This window comes from Haliotis cracherodii, unplaced genomic scaffold (genome assembly GCF_022045235.1).
Source record: "Haliotis cracherodii isolate W230 unplaced genomic scaffold, xgHalCrac1.p SCAF_14, whole genome shotgun sequence".
In the NCBI taxonomy this organism is placed as follows: domain Eukaryota; kingdom Metazoa; phylum Mollusca; class Gastropoda; order Lepetellida; family Haliotidae; genus Haliotis; species Haliotis cracherodii.
In genome coordinates, this window is record NW_027266269.1 from 13,998,310 (window position 1) to 14,018,261 (window position 19,952).

General features: G+C 41.9%; 1 protein-coding gene across 2 annotated transcripts; it reads left to right on the top strand.

Annotated features, from left to right (window-relative positions):
* The first annotated feature begins 1,669 nt into the window (after positions 1 to 1,669).
* Positions 1,670 to 18,953, top strand: LOC139460579 (uncharacterized). Of its 2 annotated transcripts, none has more exons than XM_071242048.1 (5): positions 1,670 to 1,729; positions 15,076 to 15,246; positions 15,555 to 15,705; positions 15,990 to 16,515; positions 16,964 to 18,953. In XM_071242048.1, exons 1-5 carry the CDS (start codon positions 1,720 to 1,722, stop codon positions 16,973 to 16,975), a joined length of 870 nt encoding a protein of 289 aa, XP_071098149.1. In that variant the 5' UTR covers positions 1,670 to 1,719; the 3' UTR covers positions 16,976 to 18,953. The 2 variants fall into 2 exon arrangements, with proteins under 2 accessions (XP_071098149.1, XP_071098148.1); XM_071242047.1 differs by having other exon boundaries at positions 15,990 to 16,511.
* Positions 18,954 to 19,952: the final 999 nt, after the last annotated feature.

A 19,952-nucleotide genomic window follows, 5' to 3' on the forward strand; every position in this document is an offset into this window, starting at 1 on the left:
TTGGATTGTGTTTATTGCTGGCGCTGTCAGTAACCCTTAGGTCAACGTCATCATCTAGTGAACGAATGATGAAATTACGAAAATTAAGCAATTAGTATTTTGTGCTATTTTGGTATATGGTGAGAAATGACTGTTTGGTGGGCTGGCCATTATAACGTGGAGGCCTTATATAATTATGAAACCCACGCATTAATACATGAATTGAGTTACATTACAAACCCAGACTCGCTCACCCGTACACGAACTTCTTATGTTATACAGACTGTCAGCAACCAGGAGCCAGGCAGTTCCCACTCAACGCCATTACTTAGACAAATGTTTAAAGGTCGAGAGAAGGGGGATATTTACACGCAGTTCTAGGAACTTTGTTAGCTGGTTCCATGACGTCACGCACACATCACTTGTCACACCAACAGGTTTTTTTGTGTTGCATAACATATCATGTTGCGGCATACATATGTGACAGACTCTTTCGTCGTATTTTGGCAGCCAGTGGTAAATTGTACTTATATCTCTGGTATGTCATTAGCATATTAGAATATGTCGTAGAAACGGTAATCGAGGAGCAGTTGCAGTGAGTATAGTAGTAGTTTGTTGTTTAACGCCGCACCCAGCAATACCCCTCCTATGTGGCGGCGATGTGTATATCGAGTCTGGACCAGACAATCCAGTGACTGACATCATGAGCACCAAGTCAGTGAGTCTGACTACCGATCCCGTTAGTCGCCTCTTCCGACAAGCATGGATGGGTTACTGAAGACCAGTTCTCACCCGGAAGTAGCTGTAGTCGTAATCGTAGTAGTTGTAGTCGTTGCAGATATATACATGTGACAGTGCCTGACTGGTATCATCTTGTGATACAGATTTTATCAACTACAAATCAGGTGATACGGAAACATGTTTTAATCTGATCTCATTCACTGGCCACTCCGTCCCCAACTCCAGTAATTACTTAGTGTCTGTACCTTCACATTGTAATCCTGATCACCGGGGTTCTACAATGGTAATCCCCTTTCGGAGATGACGTGGTTTTAACATGCTAACAAACACATTTATTGATCGGGGCCCTGATGATATAAGCAAAGTCAGATTTTCATCATCAGAAAAGCAAACATCCTTCTCGGCTTAAAAACTCCTTCTCCGAGTGCAGCCTCATTAACCCGCTGAGAAGCTTTCAAACACACCATCTTCTTTGTCCTTTGTGATGTATTTTTAAAACTTACAACTTAAGATGACATCAGCCGCGGGAAGAAAATTACACATCTCCTGCGCGAACGTCTCAATTTATTGAGAACGGGATAGTCCACTTTATAATTTTTCATCAGGGGTGACACGTTTCCATACAAATCACGGAGTGATAGTCAAATTAAATCGAGATGACTCTTTTGTACATAAAGTTAATATTAGTGCCAAGAATATACATAGTGTTGTTCTGCTTACTTCACACTTACTATTTCAAACATGCATTTATTGAGAAGCATCACGCGAAAACCCCACACCTCTATTGAAGTAGAATCGTCCGGTTGATACAGGCGGTCGTCTGCTCTACGCCTGAGTGCGCACCAATCAAATCGCAGGATTGGCGATCGGCGACCCCGGTCTATTTTAAGGTTGATGTGCGAGAAATGTACACAAATACTGCCATGTGCTTCGCGCGTGAAGGGTGATCAGCTGACAGCCACAGACATCGATGTTTCTTTGACAAGCGTACATTTCACAATGGAAAGAGGTATGTCACTTTCATTGTCTGTCATGAAATATATAGTATTTGCATCAGATATTGTTTAAGCCCCTTTAGGTTCAAATGTACTTATCATATAACACCTTAACTAACATAATCTGAAGTGCTTGAAAATAACGTGTTTAATATTACAAAATTAGTAAGCACTACAGATTATCTTAGTTAATGAGGCCTCGGTGATCTAGCAACGAATCTATCTTGTCAGAATATATGTATGAACAGTCAACTGCGGAGGGCGTGTTGGTGTCACGATTGTTTACAAAGACTGTCGGTGATACGTGCTTGTTAGTTGTTATTTTCAAGGCATTGGCATTATGTTTCATCTGCGCGGATTAACTTTGCAGTAGCACGAATCATATCTGATCATACATAAGTTTTGGCATGAAGGCCCGTTTATGAACTCTACGAGGGACTATAGCTTTCGCACGAGGTCAGCCCCAACCTCGTGTGTCTATTGCAATCATTGTCATATGCACCGAGATGGTAACATGCATGTCCTCTAATTTGGACAACAACATTATCTGTGTATTAAGGCCATGTCGGAGATGGGTTTCCAGGGGTCACGAGGCGCGGTCACATCCGTGCAATCAATTTCATTGATGTAGTTCGGCACTCAATATTCTTGTTGCTGTGCTTGTATGGGTTAGGACATGTCATAGATATGTACTTACCGTGTTATCATGCAACACTTACTAGTATTAAATGTTATATTTACTAAAGTTTTAGTATTATCGGTTGATCAAGACACGTTATATCGTTTGTAGAGATTAACATAAAATGTATAAATTACTAAGTGGCATTTTCCGTCGCCTTTGTTTTTTGTATAACTGGGACTGTGGTATTGCGATAAGATAGGGGATGTTGCGAATGGCTGTGATAGCGCCACGGTCAGTGTAACGCCGTCGGTAACATGACGTAACTTCCTCGCTGTCCGCTGTACTTTGCTTAGCACTGGACACATTGTCTATAGCAGGATGTGTTGATTAGTGCCGACAGCTGAGAGACATGTGCATTTCATTAGCAGGTTCCACGAAGTGCCATTTATTTCATTAACGAGAAGCCAATAGCTGCTTCTGAAGTCCCAGTGACTTGGATATGCATTTCTCTTATCGTGACTGAATATATATATAAAAGGTGATTTCTTGACACATCCTCGGACACTGCAAAGTGATTGTACAGTTGACTTCACAAGACTACTTGACTCTTGATACGGGTTAGGAAATCTGGTAATATGGCATGATTATTTAATAAGTTCCATGACCTAATAACCGCTGTTGGTATTTGCGCGATGACATACCTTCGTGCGTCCGGCACGGAATCACACGGGTATCCATAAATCAAAGGCTTACAGCGTCGGTGGCAGTCGGGCCCAATCGGCCGGAACACGGCAGAAGGAAGTGTAATTGACAAGGTGATATGGCTAATGAAAACATCGGTGTTATCTTTCGCCACGTGATTAATTAACTGTCGTGGCGGGTAGATGTGAAAGCCCCACCTTGGATCACACCAGCTGAGTACTACATTATCGGATATCCTTCGCGGGTCGATAGCTGTTTATCTCTTACGTAAAGCGCCCCGCTTGTCAGTTGGGGGCCTACCCACAATACACCTCGTAAATGTCATACGGCCAGGGTACGTCCCGGGGATTGTTTTCTGTTGCGTTTTATATTTTAGGTTAATGATTTATATATCTGTGACTTTGCCTTATAAATGATTTATCCCATGTATTTTGTATATACTCAAAAGGTCGAGAATATAGCCGATGCTGTAAGTTTGGTCTCAACGTAACAGAAATCTGTTATTAGAAGCCACATACAACTGGGATGTCATTACTGCTAGAATCAGCTTTGATGTGTCCTGCCTGTAATTAATTATATTCTGTGAGACCCCGCCGACCCCACCTGTGGAGGTCACACTGACATGCACTGACCAGTGGTCAAGTATGCAACATTCCACACCAGGGGTACGACAAACTGATTACAAAAGTACATATAATGTCAGACGTGTATTTGATCTTGAAACGGGGAGGTTCTACCACAATGAACACATTTTATGCAAGCTTGGGGCGGAAGGACACATCAGGAGATGTAAAAAATCTAATTGTTTGTTTTATCTACACCTAGCGCCCATCCCCGGGTAGTGAAGTGAGGAAAATGGTGCGTGACAAGATGATTCAGAAAAAGTAGGGTGGGGTATGCGTGATGGATGTTTACAGCCAACTTAGCCGCACGTTATACTTGTTGCAGCCGAGCACTGCCGGCACAGATATATCTCTCATGGCAACACAACTCTTTCAATTTATGGCCATTCCGATAGGCCGCGACTTTACAGGTATTTCAGGTCACCTGGGGTCAAACGTATCAGGTTTCCAGGTAAATGATTCCGCATGAACAGCAGTAATCTCCCTTGGTGTCTTGTAGTCAGACAAGTGTGTTGGGCTGTCAGCATGGACTACCACGACAGTGAGATCTTTATGATCTACTTTGATCTCGCATCGTTTGTAAAATCCCTAGAAAGCAATAACTTTCTTCTGGTATTAATTTTCGTCAATATATTTATATTAGCGTTGTCTGTTAGTCCCTGACACCTTATCACCCTGTCTTGATAGCACCGGTTCGAGACGTTTGTTCTGCCGCTCGAGAGCAATTTTATAGATATTCCAAATATATCCCTTAGTGGTTTCATATTGGCCAAGTGACAGATAAGGTAAACGGATGAGGAAACTTGTGTTTCAACATTATTTCTGAAACAGAAACGCACTATAATATGCTGAGCACGTTTTCTAATGTTTCGGCGATAACGCATCATGTCATGACAGACCTACGCAGTGTCCAGCAAGTGCCCATTTATCCAGTAAACTCGGCAGTATTGACTTGCGTCGCTGTAAGTAACTCAGTCGTGTACTTATTACTTTATCACTGATCTTGTGTTTTGTCAAATCAGATCGCGCAATGACGCAAATGCATGGTCTGTCAGGACAACGCGTTGCCAAAATAATTGTTGTGTGTGCACAGAGACCGAGTCTAATAAAGCAGCAAAATTGGCTTTAATATTGAAAACAAAAGCTTCACATCTCGTCTCCAACTGCTCATCGCTGTCTGGCTGTCTTAATGAAGCCATCTGTCCGGTCGCACTTGACCCTCTCACTTCGGCCTTGGGGCAACTCATCGATAGATCGATATTGGAGGCCAGATGCCGCCCTGTAATAACTAATTGGCCTAATAATTGCTATTAGAATTGTACATGCGTTTCAGGATGTCCGTTGACCGTTTGAGGTAAAGGTCGTCGTATTTCCAATGCCGACAACAACGTCCCTGCTTTTAGGCGTATCGTACATATCGTAGTCTCCCAGACACAAGACAATAAATTGAAAAAGGGGTCCAACTCAAGTCTTGAATTGATTTGACAAGTCTGAAATTAAGGGTTGTTTTGGGCTCCATTTTTATTTTATAAAATTATTTGCTTATATATTTTTTTAAATAAGATAACTTTATTTTTGGAACTATATGTCAGTCTGCGTTGGGGGCGTGTGGTTGAGTTAGTATGTTGAATTCATGTGGCGGGAAAACCACAGGAGGGGACATGAAATTTACATCACTTTGAAACTCGCTATCACTCTGCCGTGTGGAATCATAGTTTGAGCATGTCTGACTGACTGATATAGAAGATTTAACGTGCGTTTTCCGACTGTAGCGTATTTAGCACACGGGCCTGGCCAGACCATTTAGTGTATTCCGAAAAGGGTGAAAGTGGTGTGTGCAACCCAAGATGGGGCTTTTAGGGGTTGCTTATATTGAATTTTTGGAATTTTCAAATTTGGAATAAATGCGCGAGGTGGGTGGAGGAGGGAACTAAGGGAATTAATAGGGTGAGGTGGGTGTTTGTATGTTTATTGGATTTTGGAATGGTAGATAAATTAGTTTTTAGATGCGCTTAATTAGGTCTGTTTTAATTAGGAATACGCCTAGGGCCTTGAAGTTTTCTAGTTTATTTTGAGGGTTTAGTATTTCATCTAGAGTAGGAACCTTATTTAGATTGAGGGTGATTTGTAGTGTGGTTCTGTGTGTTTGGTAGTGGGTGCAGTGGATGAGTGCGTGTTCTGTGGTTTCGGGTTGTTTGCAGTGGGGGCAGTTGCCTTTGGAGTTTTGTAATTAATCTGTCAATTTGTTTAGGGGTGTAGGATTTTAGGTTTGGCTAGTGGTTTTCTGAGCACTTTTTTTATTTGGCTATTTGAGTTTTCATATTGATTATGCCATTTTGGGGTTATTTTTTGTTTGTTTACACTTTTAATTTCTGATTTTGAGATGGGTAGGTTTAGGCTTATTTCTGGTATTTTGAGAGATAATTTAGCTGTTTTATCGGCGCTTTCGTTGCCGTAAATTCCTACGTGGGCGGGGATCCACAAGAAGGTTATTTGTTTGCCTGCTTTTGTTAGGTCGTTGGAGCTTTTAAGTATTTGGTTTATTAATTTAGGTCGTTTTTTGGTATTTTTGTTTTGGAGGGCTTGTAGTCCACTAAGGGAGTCGGTGAGAATTAGGATTTTATTGTTGTTTTTAGATTGTTGGTTATGCAGGGCTGAGGCCATGTGTGGATATAACTGGTTGTGTGGTATGGACTCCGAAGCCTGGGTGGTTTGATATCGGGTCTGAAGATACGTCAGTGTATATGTGACACCAATTTGGCCAATTTTCGTGTATGTATGCAAGTATGGTGGTTTTAGCTATGTTTGGGTCGGTTTGTTTATTTATTTGGTTTGCAAGGGTTGTGTCTATTTTGGGTATTTTGAGTTTAGGGGTGAAGATATTTGATTTTTTGCAGTTTTGTTTAAGATTTTGAGTTTGGTGTTCATTTATGTTGTTAGTTATTCTTTGGGATATTGGGGTGAGTAAGGGGTGTTTGCGAGCTTGATTTCTTGGGCTAATGTTTTGGTTAATTAAGTTTTGGATGAGAGGGTTTGTTTGGGACGCGGCCCAGAAATTAAGGCTTAGATGTTCCCTGCGTAGATTTAGTGGCATTTCCCTTGTAAGTGCCTGAAGTGAGGTGTAGGAGGTGCCATGTTGGGTGCGTGTAATTAGTTTAAGGGCTTGGTATTGTATTGAGTCAAGTTTTTTAGATAGAGAGTTGTTTAGGGTATTGTATATGGCACAGCCGTAGTCTAGTTTTGATCTAACTAGTGCTGTATAGAGTGAGAGGAGGGAATCTTTGGAGGCTCCCCAGTTAGAGCCGGTGAGACATCTTAGTGTGTTAAGGTCTTTGCTGCATCTAGTTTTTAGGTTTTGGACGTGAGCCTCCCAGGTGAGGTGTTGATCGAAAATGAGTCCTAAGAATTTGGTTTGTTTTTGGAATTTGATTGTTTGGCTGTTTAGCTGGAGGATTGGGGAGGCAGGTTACATGTTGTTTTTTTTATGTTTGAATACTATATTCCTGTTGTTTTATCTGAGTTAAGGGAGAAGCCCCATTTATCTGCCCATTGTTGTATTTTATAAAGAGATTTTTGGATTAAGTTTTCTGCCATTTTAATGCTTTTAGTGCGGACCCATAGGGCTCCGTCATACGCGAATTTTGAAGTGTTTAGTTAAGGGGATAAGCCCTTGCATAGATCGTTTATCATTATATGGAAGAGGGTTGGGCTGAGGATGCTGCCCTGGGGAGTGCCATTTTCTAAGGGACACTGGTCCGATAGCGTATGGTCTATACCCACTGTTATTTTGCGATTGTTTAGGAAATCTTAGATGAAGTTTATTATTTGGCCTTTTAGTCCTATTTTTTTAGTTTTTGTATTAGCCCGTTGTGCCATACCATATCGAAAGCTTTAGAGAAGTCGAGGAATATGCCTATGGTGTATTTCTTGTTTAGCTGTCCTGTTTTTATATCCAGTTCTAGTGTTGAGCATGTGTTTTCTTGTTGTAACTTATAAGCGCTCCTGCTTCAGTTCCCCCGTCATGTAATCACCCCTATCTTGGCCCCTCCTCGACCTTACGTAAGCCCCTCTTCTCCGATTGTCCACTCGCGGCCATGCCTGTGGTCACTGTGGAGGTGACATGAGGAAGACTGTTCACTTGTCCTCTTATAACGCAGTGATTGATCTGTCCATTGTCTGGACTGGACGCTGACTAGTGGTCATTGTCCGGTCATTGTCAACAGAATCGCCTCATTGACTGTAGCTTTGTGATGGCCTAATACAATGTAAACAGCATCTCCCCATGGGGGCTTCATGCGGAGAATCACTTCCGGGTGACAGTCACATGGTATTGTTTTAGCCATGTGCGCATCACCAGGGTTTCATAGCGGGGCTGACATCAGCAAGAAGAACTGTCATACAATCCTTTGTCCAAGGTTTTAACTTTCCGTGTTAGTTTTATAGGTCTGTTCAAATCCTCTATTTTGTTGAATGCCAAGTTATGACTCATGATTGTCATGTCGATATTACAACCTCAAAAGTACAGGGTTTGTTTGTGTACATGACTTGAAGTTGGCATTAAGATACCACATGCCTTCATACAGACACATCCACATACGGGGCAGGCGCAACCATGCTTACAGTCCCTTCCGCCCACTGCCGCAATATTAGCCTACACAGGTTACATCGACTCCATAAAAAGAATTTATATTTTGTTTGTATGGGAACTTCAACATAAATACATATATTACGTGTTTGACACATCAAACATCTTAAATAGGACAATGGGCGTTTGGGAGCACGTGAGGTCACACATGTCTGTATTTGAAACTACAGTGCGGCTCATTACCTCACGAGTGTGTCGATACCATACAACCTGAGCCCCACTATCTGAGCTTGTTTGATGTTCATTACCACCCCTCTCTGTATTCCAGGGTTCACTGGCCCTGATAGCTGAGAGTGACAGATGAGCTCTAATACTGTTTTACCCCACTGAGTTTCACGTTTTACACGTGCCACTAAATCAATGCCATTCTTTAACCTTCGTATTTGCTAACAGTAGTGTAACGGGGATTATTTGTCCAAAACCCTTAAGGGGACAATTCATTTCATAATCATTTTCATAATCCTTTGAGCATAAAAAGTTTACCTTTGTTCTGGCGAAACTAAATTACACGGCTGATTCGATTTCGTTCATCACAATTATGTCTGTCAGCCGGTCAGTTCTTCTCTCATCTCTGTAGGGGGTCGTGATTTGGAAGATTCACGTTCTCTTTAATTTCGCATCTTTCAACATGAAACTGACAAAGATGTGAGAGCGTGAACATGCAAAACAAACACTTCCTATGACATCTGACTACTCTAATATCACGCAGTAATTCATGATCGAGGGCGGTGAAGCTGGTAGCGTTTACGGAGCTACATGATAATTATCGACAGAAAGAAATATGATTGTTCTTTGTTGACAAGGCTTCTACATCTGCCGACCTACGGCTCTTGAAACCGCTGGGGGCGATAATTCCGTGAAATCTCCGCCTCTAAGTGCAAGCCTCATCGCAGACACTTCATTCTAAACGTCTACACGCGAATCGCTCATATAAAACTGACTAAAGAACTAAATCTGATTTCGGCTTATATTCCTAGCAGTGCATGGACGTTTTATCTAACGATTACAATGGTGAAAAATACTGCTGTAAGGAGCTTAGGTTGTCGTCTGCTTCAACTCAGCATGACGTCACCAGCATCATCTCGCGTCATGTCGTTATCGCGAGAACAAACGACATTTTCTCCCTTTCCATCTTGCAGTGGCAGACAATAGATTTTTGAAGTATGCAGCTTAAAAAAGTATCCCGAGGTGACTCATTTGAGCTAATCTCTGAACATTCTGATTAGGAATTAGAGCGCTTGTCCTCACCGACTGGGAACGTCACAGTTGGAAGCACGTGCCATTGGAGTACACCACTCCGGAAAAGTATTTAGAGCAGGAAAACCTTAATTTGCATTTGCCTCTAATAACGTAGAAACCGTCAGGCCGAGCCAACACCCTACGTCCACGTGCTGATGAGTTAAAGGCACCATAGACGCTACTTCTATAAAGTCTACCATTTATGTCAATGCTACATCGTTCGCGCCTTTTAGTAAATGTTATACAACATTCCATGGAGTTGAAAGGCAAATGGCCGCCAAATGACTAAGTTAAAATCATTTCCGCCCGTGAAATGTTAGAAATCACCGTTCTGCTTGAATGTGTTTATGGTTGAACTATTCCACTCAGCATACTTCCCTACGGTAATTAACGGCGCCAAGCGGTATAAATGATGCTATACTTAACAACGTGTACATGATATCAGGGTTTGTAATTACAACTTAAGGCGATTTCTAACATTTCACGGGCGGAAATGTTTTTAAACTTTCGTGTTGATAATAAAATATGCATTATGAGGTTATTACAAGCCTGAAATCACCGTGACTTCTTCCTTAATGACAGATTGTCTTCATCTTTTATCTGCCCAAGACGGTCTCCTCTGCCCCGGGGAAACGTGCCGCCACAAGAGATAATGTCCCTCATAGTTTGCCCAACATTAAGAAAACACTTCTTACAGATGCACAAGCACTTTACGTGTTGAATCGGGAGAAAACGCTCCATTCCGGAAACAATAAAAGAAATTATATTCATATATTTAGAATGCGGGTGATAATCAACATCGATATGTTTGTGTTGGTGACGATTTATCCTGTTTAATGTGTAAATTGGGTGTGTTGTGTGGATCACAGGGTGACTCTGCTCAGAATCACAATACACTGATAACACTGCAGTCAGACCACTTTTAGATTGTGCAGAAACAGGAATTATACGCCGGTGAACTTTGCCCTGATTCCTGCATGTTCAAAAGTCACGATCAAGCAATTGAAACAGACACCTTACCCCTATAATTCAGAAAATCACTTTATTTCGAGCACAGACAACGTCATCTCGCGAGATTTCCCCACATCTGCACTCGACACGGAAATTGTTACTATCATCACAAGAGCAACCTTTGTCAATACGACATAGGGTTGAGCTCAACAACGGCTATATAATTTCAGGACGAATGTCATTCAAATGTCCAGACTTAACAGGGATAATAGTCGGATAATCGGACGAGGTAGGGGAGCATTTTAGCAGCCCTTAATTACCCCTTCGCAAGTTTTGTCTCCGACTCTTGGGAACGGGGACCCTTAAAGCCCGCTATATTTATCTTACTCGACAAGGGCTGGGATCCAGATATAATTACAATCTGAATTGGACGAGTATTTATGATCGGTGTGATTATTTAGAAGAGATAGGAGCTTAATCATCTAAGGAGCACGTGCAACCACTTGGTGGGATCTGTAATTATATCTAGACTGGTTTTATTATGTCCATACTTGTGCGTACTGACCCTACAGAATGTCTCTATGTCATTTATCAACTTTTAACAATAAAATTATTGTTTACCATTCTCGTTGTTGCACTAACCTAGATATATCTTCATTTAAAAAACGATTTCTGTTGATCCGTGTATTAGCAATATTATACATCGCATATTCTAATGTTGCTGGAAAATTCCACAATATTAGGACTGCGCGAAACAGAATTAATCTAAACTAATGTACAAAGTATTTGAGTTTCAGTATTGGAGCAGTTATGTTTTCAGAAGTGCACATTATTAAGGAATTCAAATTTTCGAGTATTGCCTGTGAAAGAGAACTAAAAAGGTCCACCCACTTTAACTGTTTACATGAGAAAGTATTTATCAACAAAAAAATTTAGCCGTGTAAATTTGTTTTATCATCAAAATCACTTCAGACTGAACAAATCCAGATTTTATTTCAACGCACACAATAATTGATTTTTTAGCAATACTGAATTTAATTTGGAGTTGACAATGGACTGGATGGAGGAGATTGTAAATGACCCGGGAATGAAAAAGTCGCTGTTGTCAGTTGCCAACTTCAACGTTCTGTTTCATTCTTGTGTAAAGTACAGCGGCTTGTAGTGGTGATTGACAGATGCAAAGCCCTTGATGCCTTCATAATGAAATAAATGGGGTCGTATAATAGATATTCAAGTCCCGTGCGAGCAGGGGGGGTATCTGTCTGCGAGTGGAAATATAACACTCCAAGTGCCGTCTTCGCATTTCACAGTATCTCTTGCAACACAATACAAGTTTCACGCCTGTACAAAGAGGGCATTTGTGTGATCTTTCCACGGACAAAGCGGGCATGATTAATCCCCGTTATACGGTGTAGAGTTTCATTGTTGTCCAAGATTTAACAAACATCTGCGCGTGCGGCAGCATTCAAGGCTCCATGTGCCATAATTAATATGGCGGAACGCCGAATGATTCACAGATCATGTGATCGACCATTAGAACTCAGCGGTAAATAAACTTCCGGAAGGTATTTGGTTAATGTCAAGAACTATGACTTCGGATGCTGTTTTGCTAATATTATATTATCAATAACTAACAGAATTAATCACGACCCACCTGCATGTCGGTTTGACATATTAACTTGGAAATTGAAATTGCATGAGGATATGCCCCGCCATGACAACTCGGGCGGTGACACGCAACTGGCGACGTTTTGCAATAAGTAAACTAGTTAATGGCCCATGTGCAGGTGAGCATGACATGACGGGAACCAGTATTATCACTCAGTCTTGTTTGAAGATGAATTCGAAAATTCTTTTATTTGGAATCACCACGCACGGACATACACGTGCAATTTAACGGTCAGAAATTTGACTTGTCAGTTCAGGGACCATGTCCATTTCTGTAATTAACAATGTTTGTAAAAGATCCGCTATGAAATAACACATTAACTCTGCAATTCAATCAGGAAATATTTGTCCATTATGAGTTGTAACTGCACTCTGGTGCACGGATCACTGGCCAAGACACACAGGTCGGCGGCGATAGTCCCTGTCATCCATCGTCCCATGTGTGCCGGGACTTGTCCACTCAGGCATCCGACGCAGCTTCATCTCGTTCGTCATCGTGCAAACTCTTAGTGATCACTTGTCTAATGCTATGCTTTTTAAACCTGGTCGCGTTATACGAATGTCTCCTATTAATTTACCACTTCTGAAGCGCAGTTGGAGGTAGCGACATCTCTTGTGTTGTCCAGGAGGAACCACACTTCTGATAGTTGAAGTGGTCATCACAATTACTTGACAATTTATATTAAAATCTGAAAACATAAACTAAAGAGTGCTTTAGATTAAACGAATGTACATTTGTCTTCTTTTTTAGATACTTGTAGGGTACCTGTCTTATTTATATTATCAATTTACCACTCTCGCATTTACAATAAAAAGACAACTGAAATAAAGTTTACTGTCACGGCATCAACCAGGACTTGTGAGAGATATTCACTATCATACAGTTTCCACTGTGTAGTGCATCTCCACATACAATTATGCTTGTACAAGTACACATGATGAACACAATGACTCTCGACACACCAATGTACAGTTAACCAGGGTAACGGTGGTATGTCACTCAATCACGCACATGAGTAAACACGCGTGGCGTCTTTTCCTTTGAACTTTGCCGACACGACGTTTCCCCAAGTCCTAAGGGAAAGTCCGTGTTTGGCATATTTCTCCTGAAGTTACTTCGGATATGAACTGAGCCGACATAAGGGACATGATGCACGCGCATGACCGAAGACAAAAGCTCGCTCAAATCTAGAGGTTGCACGCGACAGATGCACGCGCCACCAAATATCGCCGCCAGTTGTTCTCCAGATGCGGGTTTGAGGGGAGAGGGATCTACCATTGTATTGCGACTACCCCTGAAACGCTGGGCTGACCTTTCGCGCCCATAACCAGGGTATCTCCAAAGCTACCCATAATGATCTGGCTTGTTCAATGGGTGAATTACAAAGAGAAATATTAGTCGGTTTGCAGCTCATAAACAAGCCCTCAATAAGATGCGATCTTAAACATAATAATGAAGGAGACAGAAGCCCGCCCTGTACTACCAGGGTTAGTTGGTTGATCGGGGTCGCTGACCGGTGCAAACAATCCGTGATCTTGTTTCAATCTGGCTGCTTATCCAACCGTTTCTATTCTACAGTCTAACAGTTGTGGTGCCATTATTAGAAAAGTCAAGAAGCATTCTGCATTACAAGCTGAGCATGTGGTATTTCCACAGAATAACCTAAGCAAACAAACCTGCCATTTTCACTCTTGCCCAAAAGAGGTCTGTCCGAATGAACACAATAAATGTCGAGGAGACATTACAGAACAGCCCTCTGAGACCCCCACCTAGGTTGCTGGGTCTGGTAACCTTTAACCTACCCCATAATTCTAGCCAGGGGACCATACAAATGCAATATAACGCGGCCTTATCAATATGCCAGTGTCACGTTTGAAATATGTCCCCTTCACCCTGACGTCATTGTAACCAATACGATGACTAACAGACAAAAGGTCATTTTCAAAAATCTGATTCTTAAATTGGTAAACGGACGTGATAAAAGGAGCCCGATGACTCATTCGAAAAGTTGACAATTTTCTTTCTAAAAAGTGAACACATCCCCATCGTCGCCTCGAGTTGGCCTGCTTGACAATCAAGCCTTATACGGCTTGACAATATTCAATAATGACATGCATGTACAAATTAGAAAGTAAGAGTCACCCAACCATAGTTGAGAGACAATACCGCTTCCCCCTCCGACAGAGATGGGGGCTCAACCGTCTGAAGATGACCAGAAATCAATACAGCGCACATGGCCACGATGGCCTGTCATTGATCACCGTTTCTGTAGACACCGTACACCCGTACGCAGGGAGGGTAATCACCCCGGCTAAGAACAATACCCTCTGTCTCTGTGAGTCATCAACGCGGCCCGGCTTTGTGTGGAGGGTGGGGTGGGGGAGACAGGGTCGGGGGTAGGGGAGATGGAGTCACAACTCGGGGGCTGGGGTAGTAGAGATGAGTAAGAAGTGACATCACTAGTTTCAATCTGCAACTTTCATGCATACATGATCGCGTACAAGTGAATCTGATGAGTTAATATTTGGACACTGTCGTTCAGATAATGTGTGTATCGCTCCCACGTGACGTCACCGCGATGCCTGGACAATTGGGATTAATTTTAAACTTGAAATGATTTTTGACTATCGCAAAAAATGTTTTGAAACCAATTGGCATTCAATGAATTCAAAACAAAACAAATCTTAGTCATATGCTGGATTCATTAAACCTTTCAAAACTTTTAGTTAGTTTTACAATAAATACCAACCCACAGCCCCACTGTGTTAGTCAATACTGTTTAATGTGAACTTTCCCTCTAGTCAAGGACACATCTGCAAACGCCTGTCTGGATTCCTCAATATTAGCAGTATATCTCATATTGAATTCGCCTCATGTTCTAAACTCGTCATTCATTCTCTGTGTTCCAGAATTATGTCCACCGCTTCTAAAACTGGACTCGAACCTCGGTTACACCATCAACTCCTTCAACCGCAGCATCAACAGTGTTGTCAACGTCCTCTGCAACAATCGCACAGTCACTGTGCTGAAGTGCCTTTCAAGTCGTGTCTGGAACGGCACCAAAGCGCCCTGTACACAAGGTACTTCGCCCCCCCAACAACCAGTACTCGGCATTCAATGATTCACTGGGAACAGTATCCCACTAGCATTCCAACATTCTAAGCAGCATGTGCTCTCCTTCACTGTGTTCATGTACAGCTCTTATATACTTGGATTTTGGTCTTTGGCCTATATGAGAAACTAATCGTACTGTCGTATTAACAATCGTTTGCAGACTTGGCATGTCATGGTCGTTCGAGTCCTGTTATGCATATACTATTAAACAAACAGCACATTAAATTCGAAACAGACTCGCAGTTCGTTTGAGTGAGGATTCGTTATGTTTCAGACGTGGAAGTGGCGGAGGCGGAGGAGGTGCAGGTGGAGACTATCATCATCATCGTCTGGGTGCTCGGCGGCGTCCTGCTGCTCGCACTCCTCGTGCTGCTGGCCGTCATCGTGACGTCACACAAGAAAGATGTCCGGGGCAGTTCACCAAGGTACTTATTTACTTACATTGGCAAATTCCTGGCTGATTTTAAACTGAATGTACAAAGTTTTATTTGTAGTTATCCTTTACCATTTACCATTACCATTACCACAATATGCAGTTATGAACTCACAAAACCAATGTACTGGGCTATTTTGTCTTTCAATACTTGTTTCGTTCGCCTTATTCAGGGGATATATGTTTTGTGTGATAATAAGATTCCATCCTTTTGTGTGTTGAATGTTTTAACAGAACATTTTGAGATATTCTCAATCATAGCTTTTCACAATTCAGAACGTCGATCTTTACCGTAACGTCCAACCGAAACTCACGAGGGGGAGACAACCCAGCCTTTACGACTGAGAACGAATCCACACAGGGTCAGACGTCCTTAGCCAGGAATGGTTCCCACCGGTCGTCCCTCCGTCCGCCGTCCTACCATGAAGCTGTCTCCGGGAGGATCATATGTGTCCCGGGCGTGGCCGCAAGGATGTCCCCGAACGTGGGTAGAGCGACACCTAGCGGCGGAAGAAGGGAGATCAACAGCCCAAGAACTCGCCAAAATAGGGACGATAATTCCAGGTCCAACAACGGCACGAGAGGACGCTACGTATATGATTACCCATCATGCTACTGGGAGGAAGAACCCCCACCGCCATATTCACTTGTCGTCGGAGACAGACCCGAACCATCTACAAGAATTCCAGCAAGCAACCCACACACCCCTCGAAGTGCTCCGAATGCAAGTGTAGATTCTTCCCGAATTCAACACATAGAGAGACATAGGCCCCATCAAGCCTCGGCTCCGATAGCCAGGTCAGTAAGTGAATTAACATACTTCAAAATTTATCAAACAAGATATCCCTGTATACCATAGTAACAGACCATTCTCAGCGAATCTCCTGATGCACAAGAGACAAGTGAATAGTTGGTGTAGCAGATGTACCATGGAATCCTGGTTCTAAGTACGGGGCTGGGGTATAAGATCTTTTTGTGGCCTGTCATTTTCTCCAAGACGGTAGGCCGGGAACATATTACAATCACAATTGTTTTCGTTGATGCTGTGAAACTTGTATCACTTAGGCCGATTGTTTTCCATCGATCTCCTAGCAGAACAACGAGTCTTTGTTTAGTAATTACCCCTTGGATGTTGGTCCTTCTAATCTCCGCAAACGATGCTGGCTGGTTATTAGCTATTATTGCAACCTTAATTTCATTTTGTTTCCGCTCTCATATTTCTTAAAATGTGGTCTCTTTTTACGTTGCAGGTTAGAGTATGATTATTTCTGACTGTGAAGAGGTTGGATTTCAAAACCAACGACGGCTCGAGATTTGCATCACGTTGAGACGAGATACCCCGAGACCAGTGCAATCGTTCCAAAGTGACAAGAACACTTTTAACGCCTTTGTGATTTTTCACCAAAACACGGGTGATGTCATCTCACGTCACGTGACCGTCCAGAGACAATGTCAATAAGTTCCCATGTGCAATAACTGAGATAAGGCAATATATTTCAACGTGCAATCTGACATTTGATATTGACAGTCCGTGTCAATTACATGTAATTACCTGCTGTGGATGTCCTAGTGAAACAGACGTGCTTTAGTAACGTGTGCAGTGACTCTGTGTGCCAAACTCTGTCTTACGGCTGCATGTACTTAACGGCGCCCACACTACTCCTTGTGTGTTCGCTTTACTAACAAGCTGGTTATGTCTGTACATATTATCAGTATTTCATCTTTGCTTTATATCGGTGCTACCAAGCAGTATTACTTCATCAGTACCGCAATACTCATATTCCAGCTGCCTTACTGGATGTACATTGCTAGACCTAGTCATACTTCCTCGCGGGATGCCAACTCACATGTCATCAGACTTCCTTCTAAAACAACCAAACTGCCACGTTAGAAATACATTTCAATTATAACATTTACAAAGACACTATATGTACTGGCAGTTCCAAATGAGTCATTTGTCCTTTCATCCAAATTAGAGAGACAGCCGAGCAATGTCTTTTTGTATATTCCAAACCATCCTATAAAAACAAGCCACATGCCTTGTTCTTTGCTCACCATTGAACCAGCAAAGGCCCGTCACTGCAGCCTGGACTTCTTCGTTTTATAAACCTTGATAAGGAGGCTTTTCTCGTAAACCTTCAACTCCAAAGCTTTTAAGTAAGGATAAGATATATGGATGAACAACTTCTTTGTTACAATTTGGAGCGACGTTTCGGTGTAAGCTTTTCTAAAATTTAGGAACCTGGACAGAAATGCGGACAAACCTTATATTACAACTCGATGTTGTAATTTGCTCGAAAAAAGGATGATAAGGAGTTGTAGATGAAGCCGTTTCGTGGTAGTGTTTTAATATGGCTGTTAATCAGCGACGGCAGTCCCGTTGTGAAAGTGGCCGTGTACAGCTCGTGTAAGTATGTAGATAAGTAAGTAGTTAGCGTGTCCGAGTGCTAGAGTCATCCAAAGAACACTGTACATATTACCACTCCGTGCTTCCTAGACGTCACGACAGTTAGCTTTACATATTACCACTCCGTGCTTCCTAGACGTCACGACAGTTAGCTTTCGTGACCATTCGTGTCATTCCGGGAAATGCCTGGCAGGTTACGGAAAGGGACGAGTGGTGACGAATGATCAAGTAGTTAAACTAGTTTAGCAACTTATCGGATCTTTCCGTCACCACGGAAACGACCGATCTGGATTTTGCGGCATTGCCTACATCGGTATTATTGACAGAAGTCTTCCACTAGCAAATTAGATACATATATATATGTACATATGCATATATTGCAATTAACATTGCATAACGCTCCTGAGCGTCAAATCAAAGTTGTGTATATATATTCTGAGAGTATTACAATGATTTTTGTCTTGTTCTATTGGAAGTCCATCACATTCTTTTGAATTTTCACATTGTTTAATTCAGTAAGTACTAGTTGTAATGGTTGTAATAGTCTTTGTTTTAACGAGAAGTCGTTTCCTAGCTACGCCCGTACCGCCAATGACCGTGTGTCACATGTTCCCGCCGCCAGCTTAATTCAGTTACAATCTCTGTACATTGCACTGTGTGATAATCTAATGTACAAGTGTTATCAATATATCTTCATGTCATGTTAATCTATCACTTTCATAATACTCCTGGTTGTGTGCCTTCATATGTTTTGATACAGTAATATATTTACATGTTTATATGTAACCTATGTCGTGTGCCTTTCTCTCACATCTGTGATGTCTGTCACAACAGACACGGGCGAGTGTTGAAAAATACCATTGTACATAATCATTGTCTCTCCCGAACTCACGGAAAGAGACGAGTTTTGACGAACACCAACGTAGTTTGCAGGAAAGCCAATGGCAAATATGATCATATGTATTTTTTAAGGGTGCTCTCAAAAATGTTTTTGTACCGAACATTTGTATCTCAAGTAATGTCGTTCCATGAAATCCAGTATTTGAGGCGTGTCTCAAGTCAGTCATTGAGATAAATGTTTTGATACTTTTTTAACTGAAAATGTGATGCTATGCAATGACCTGTGACTACTTAGTGTGCCTGACATTATGTCCGTGTTATTACTTGTTTTATCCCTGTCCAGTCATTATTGTCTTCCAAATAAATACGTTTTCAATGTACACACCCTTCCTTTGTGCATATGTAAGTATTCTATACCGTTATACACGTGAAGGCCTCACACTAATGTTACACATATCTCGGTTCTTTCTTCGAGTTGAATGTTTGTCAATAAATATTACTTTCCAAACCACGCCCCATCACCAGCAGTAGGGGAATACCTAATTCTCGTGTGACGACAGCGTCGCAATAAATTGCTAAATGTATTGACAGTATAAAAACTGAATAATTTCAGAAAGACATTGCCACAAAGTGATGTTGGCACATAGAGGCGTGCATTGATCGAATACCCAATGCAATAATGTTAGTCAACACGAACTAAATTGTCCTTTTCGTGTAGTTTTCGAAATCACGATTGCTATACATATCAGCACATCTGGCATTGCTGATGCTTTGCTGTCACGCATCCGGAAGTGCGGTCCATCCAGCGGCCAGTTGTTTCAGTTGTGTGCATTGTTCCATACCGCCATGGCAGTGAGTTGATGTGGACACCAGGGTGATTGTTGATGAGGAGATTTTGTCGAATACCCTGTTACGGAAACAAGAAGTTGATAATTAGAACTCGTTTCCACAGAAACGAAAGGAAAAAAACATCAATTGAATTTGAACAGATG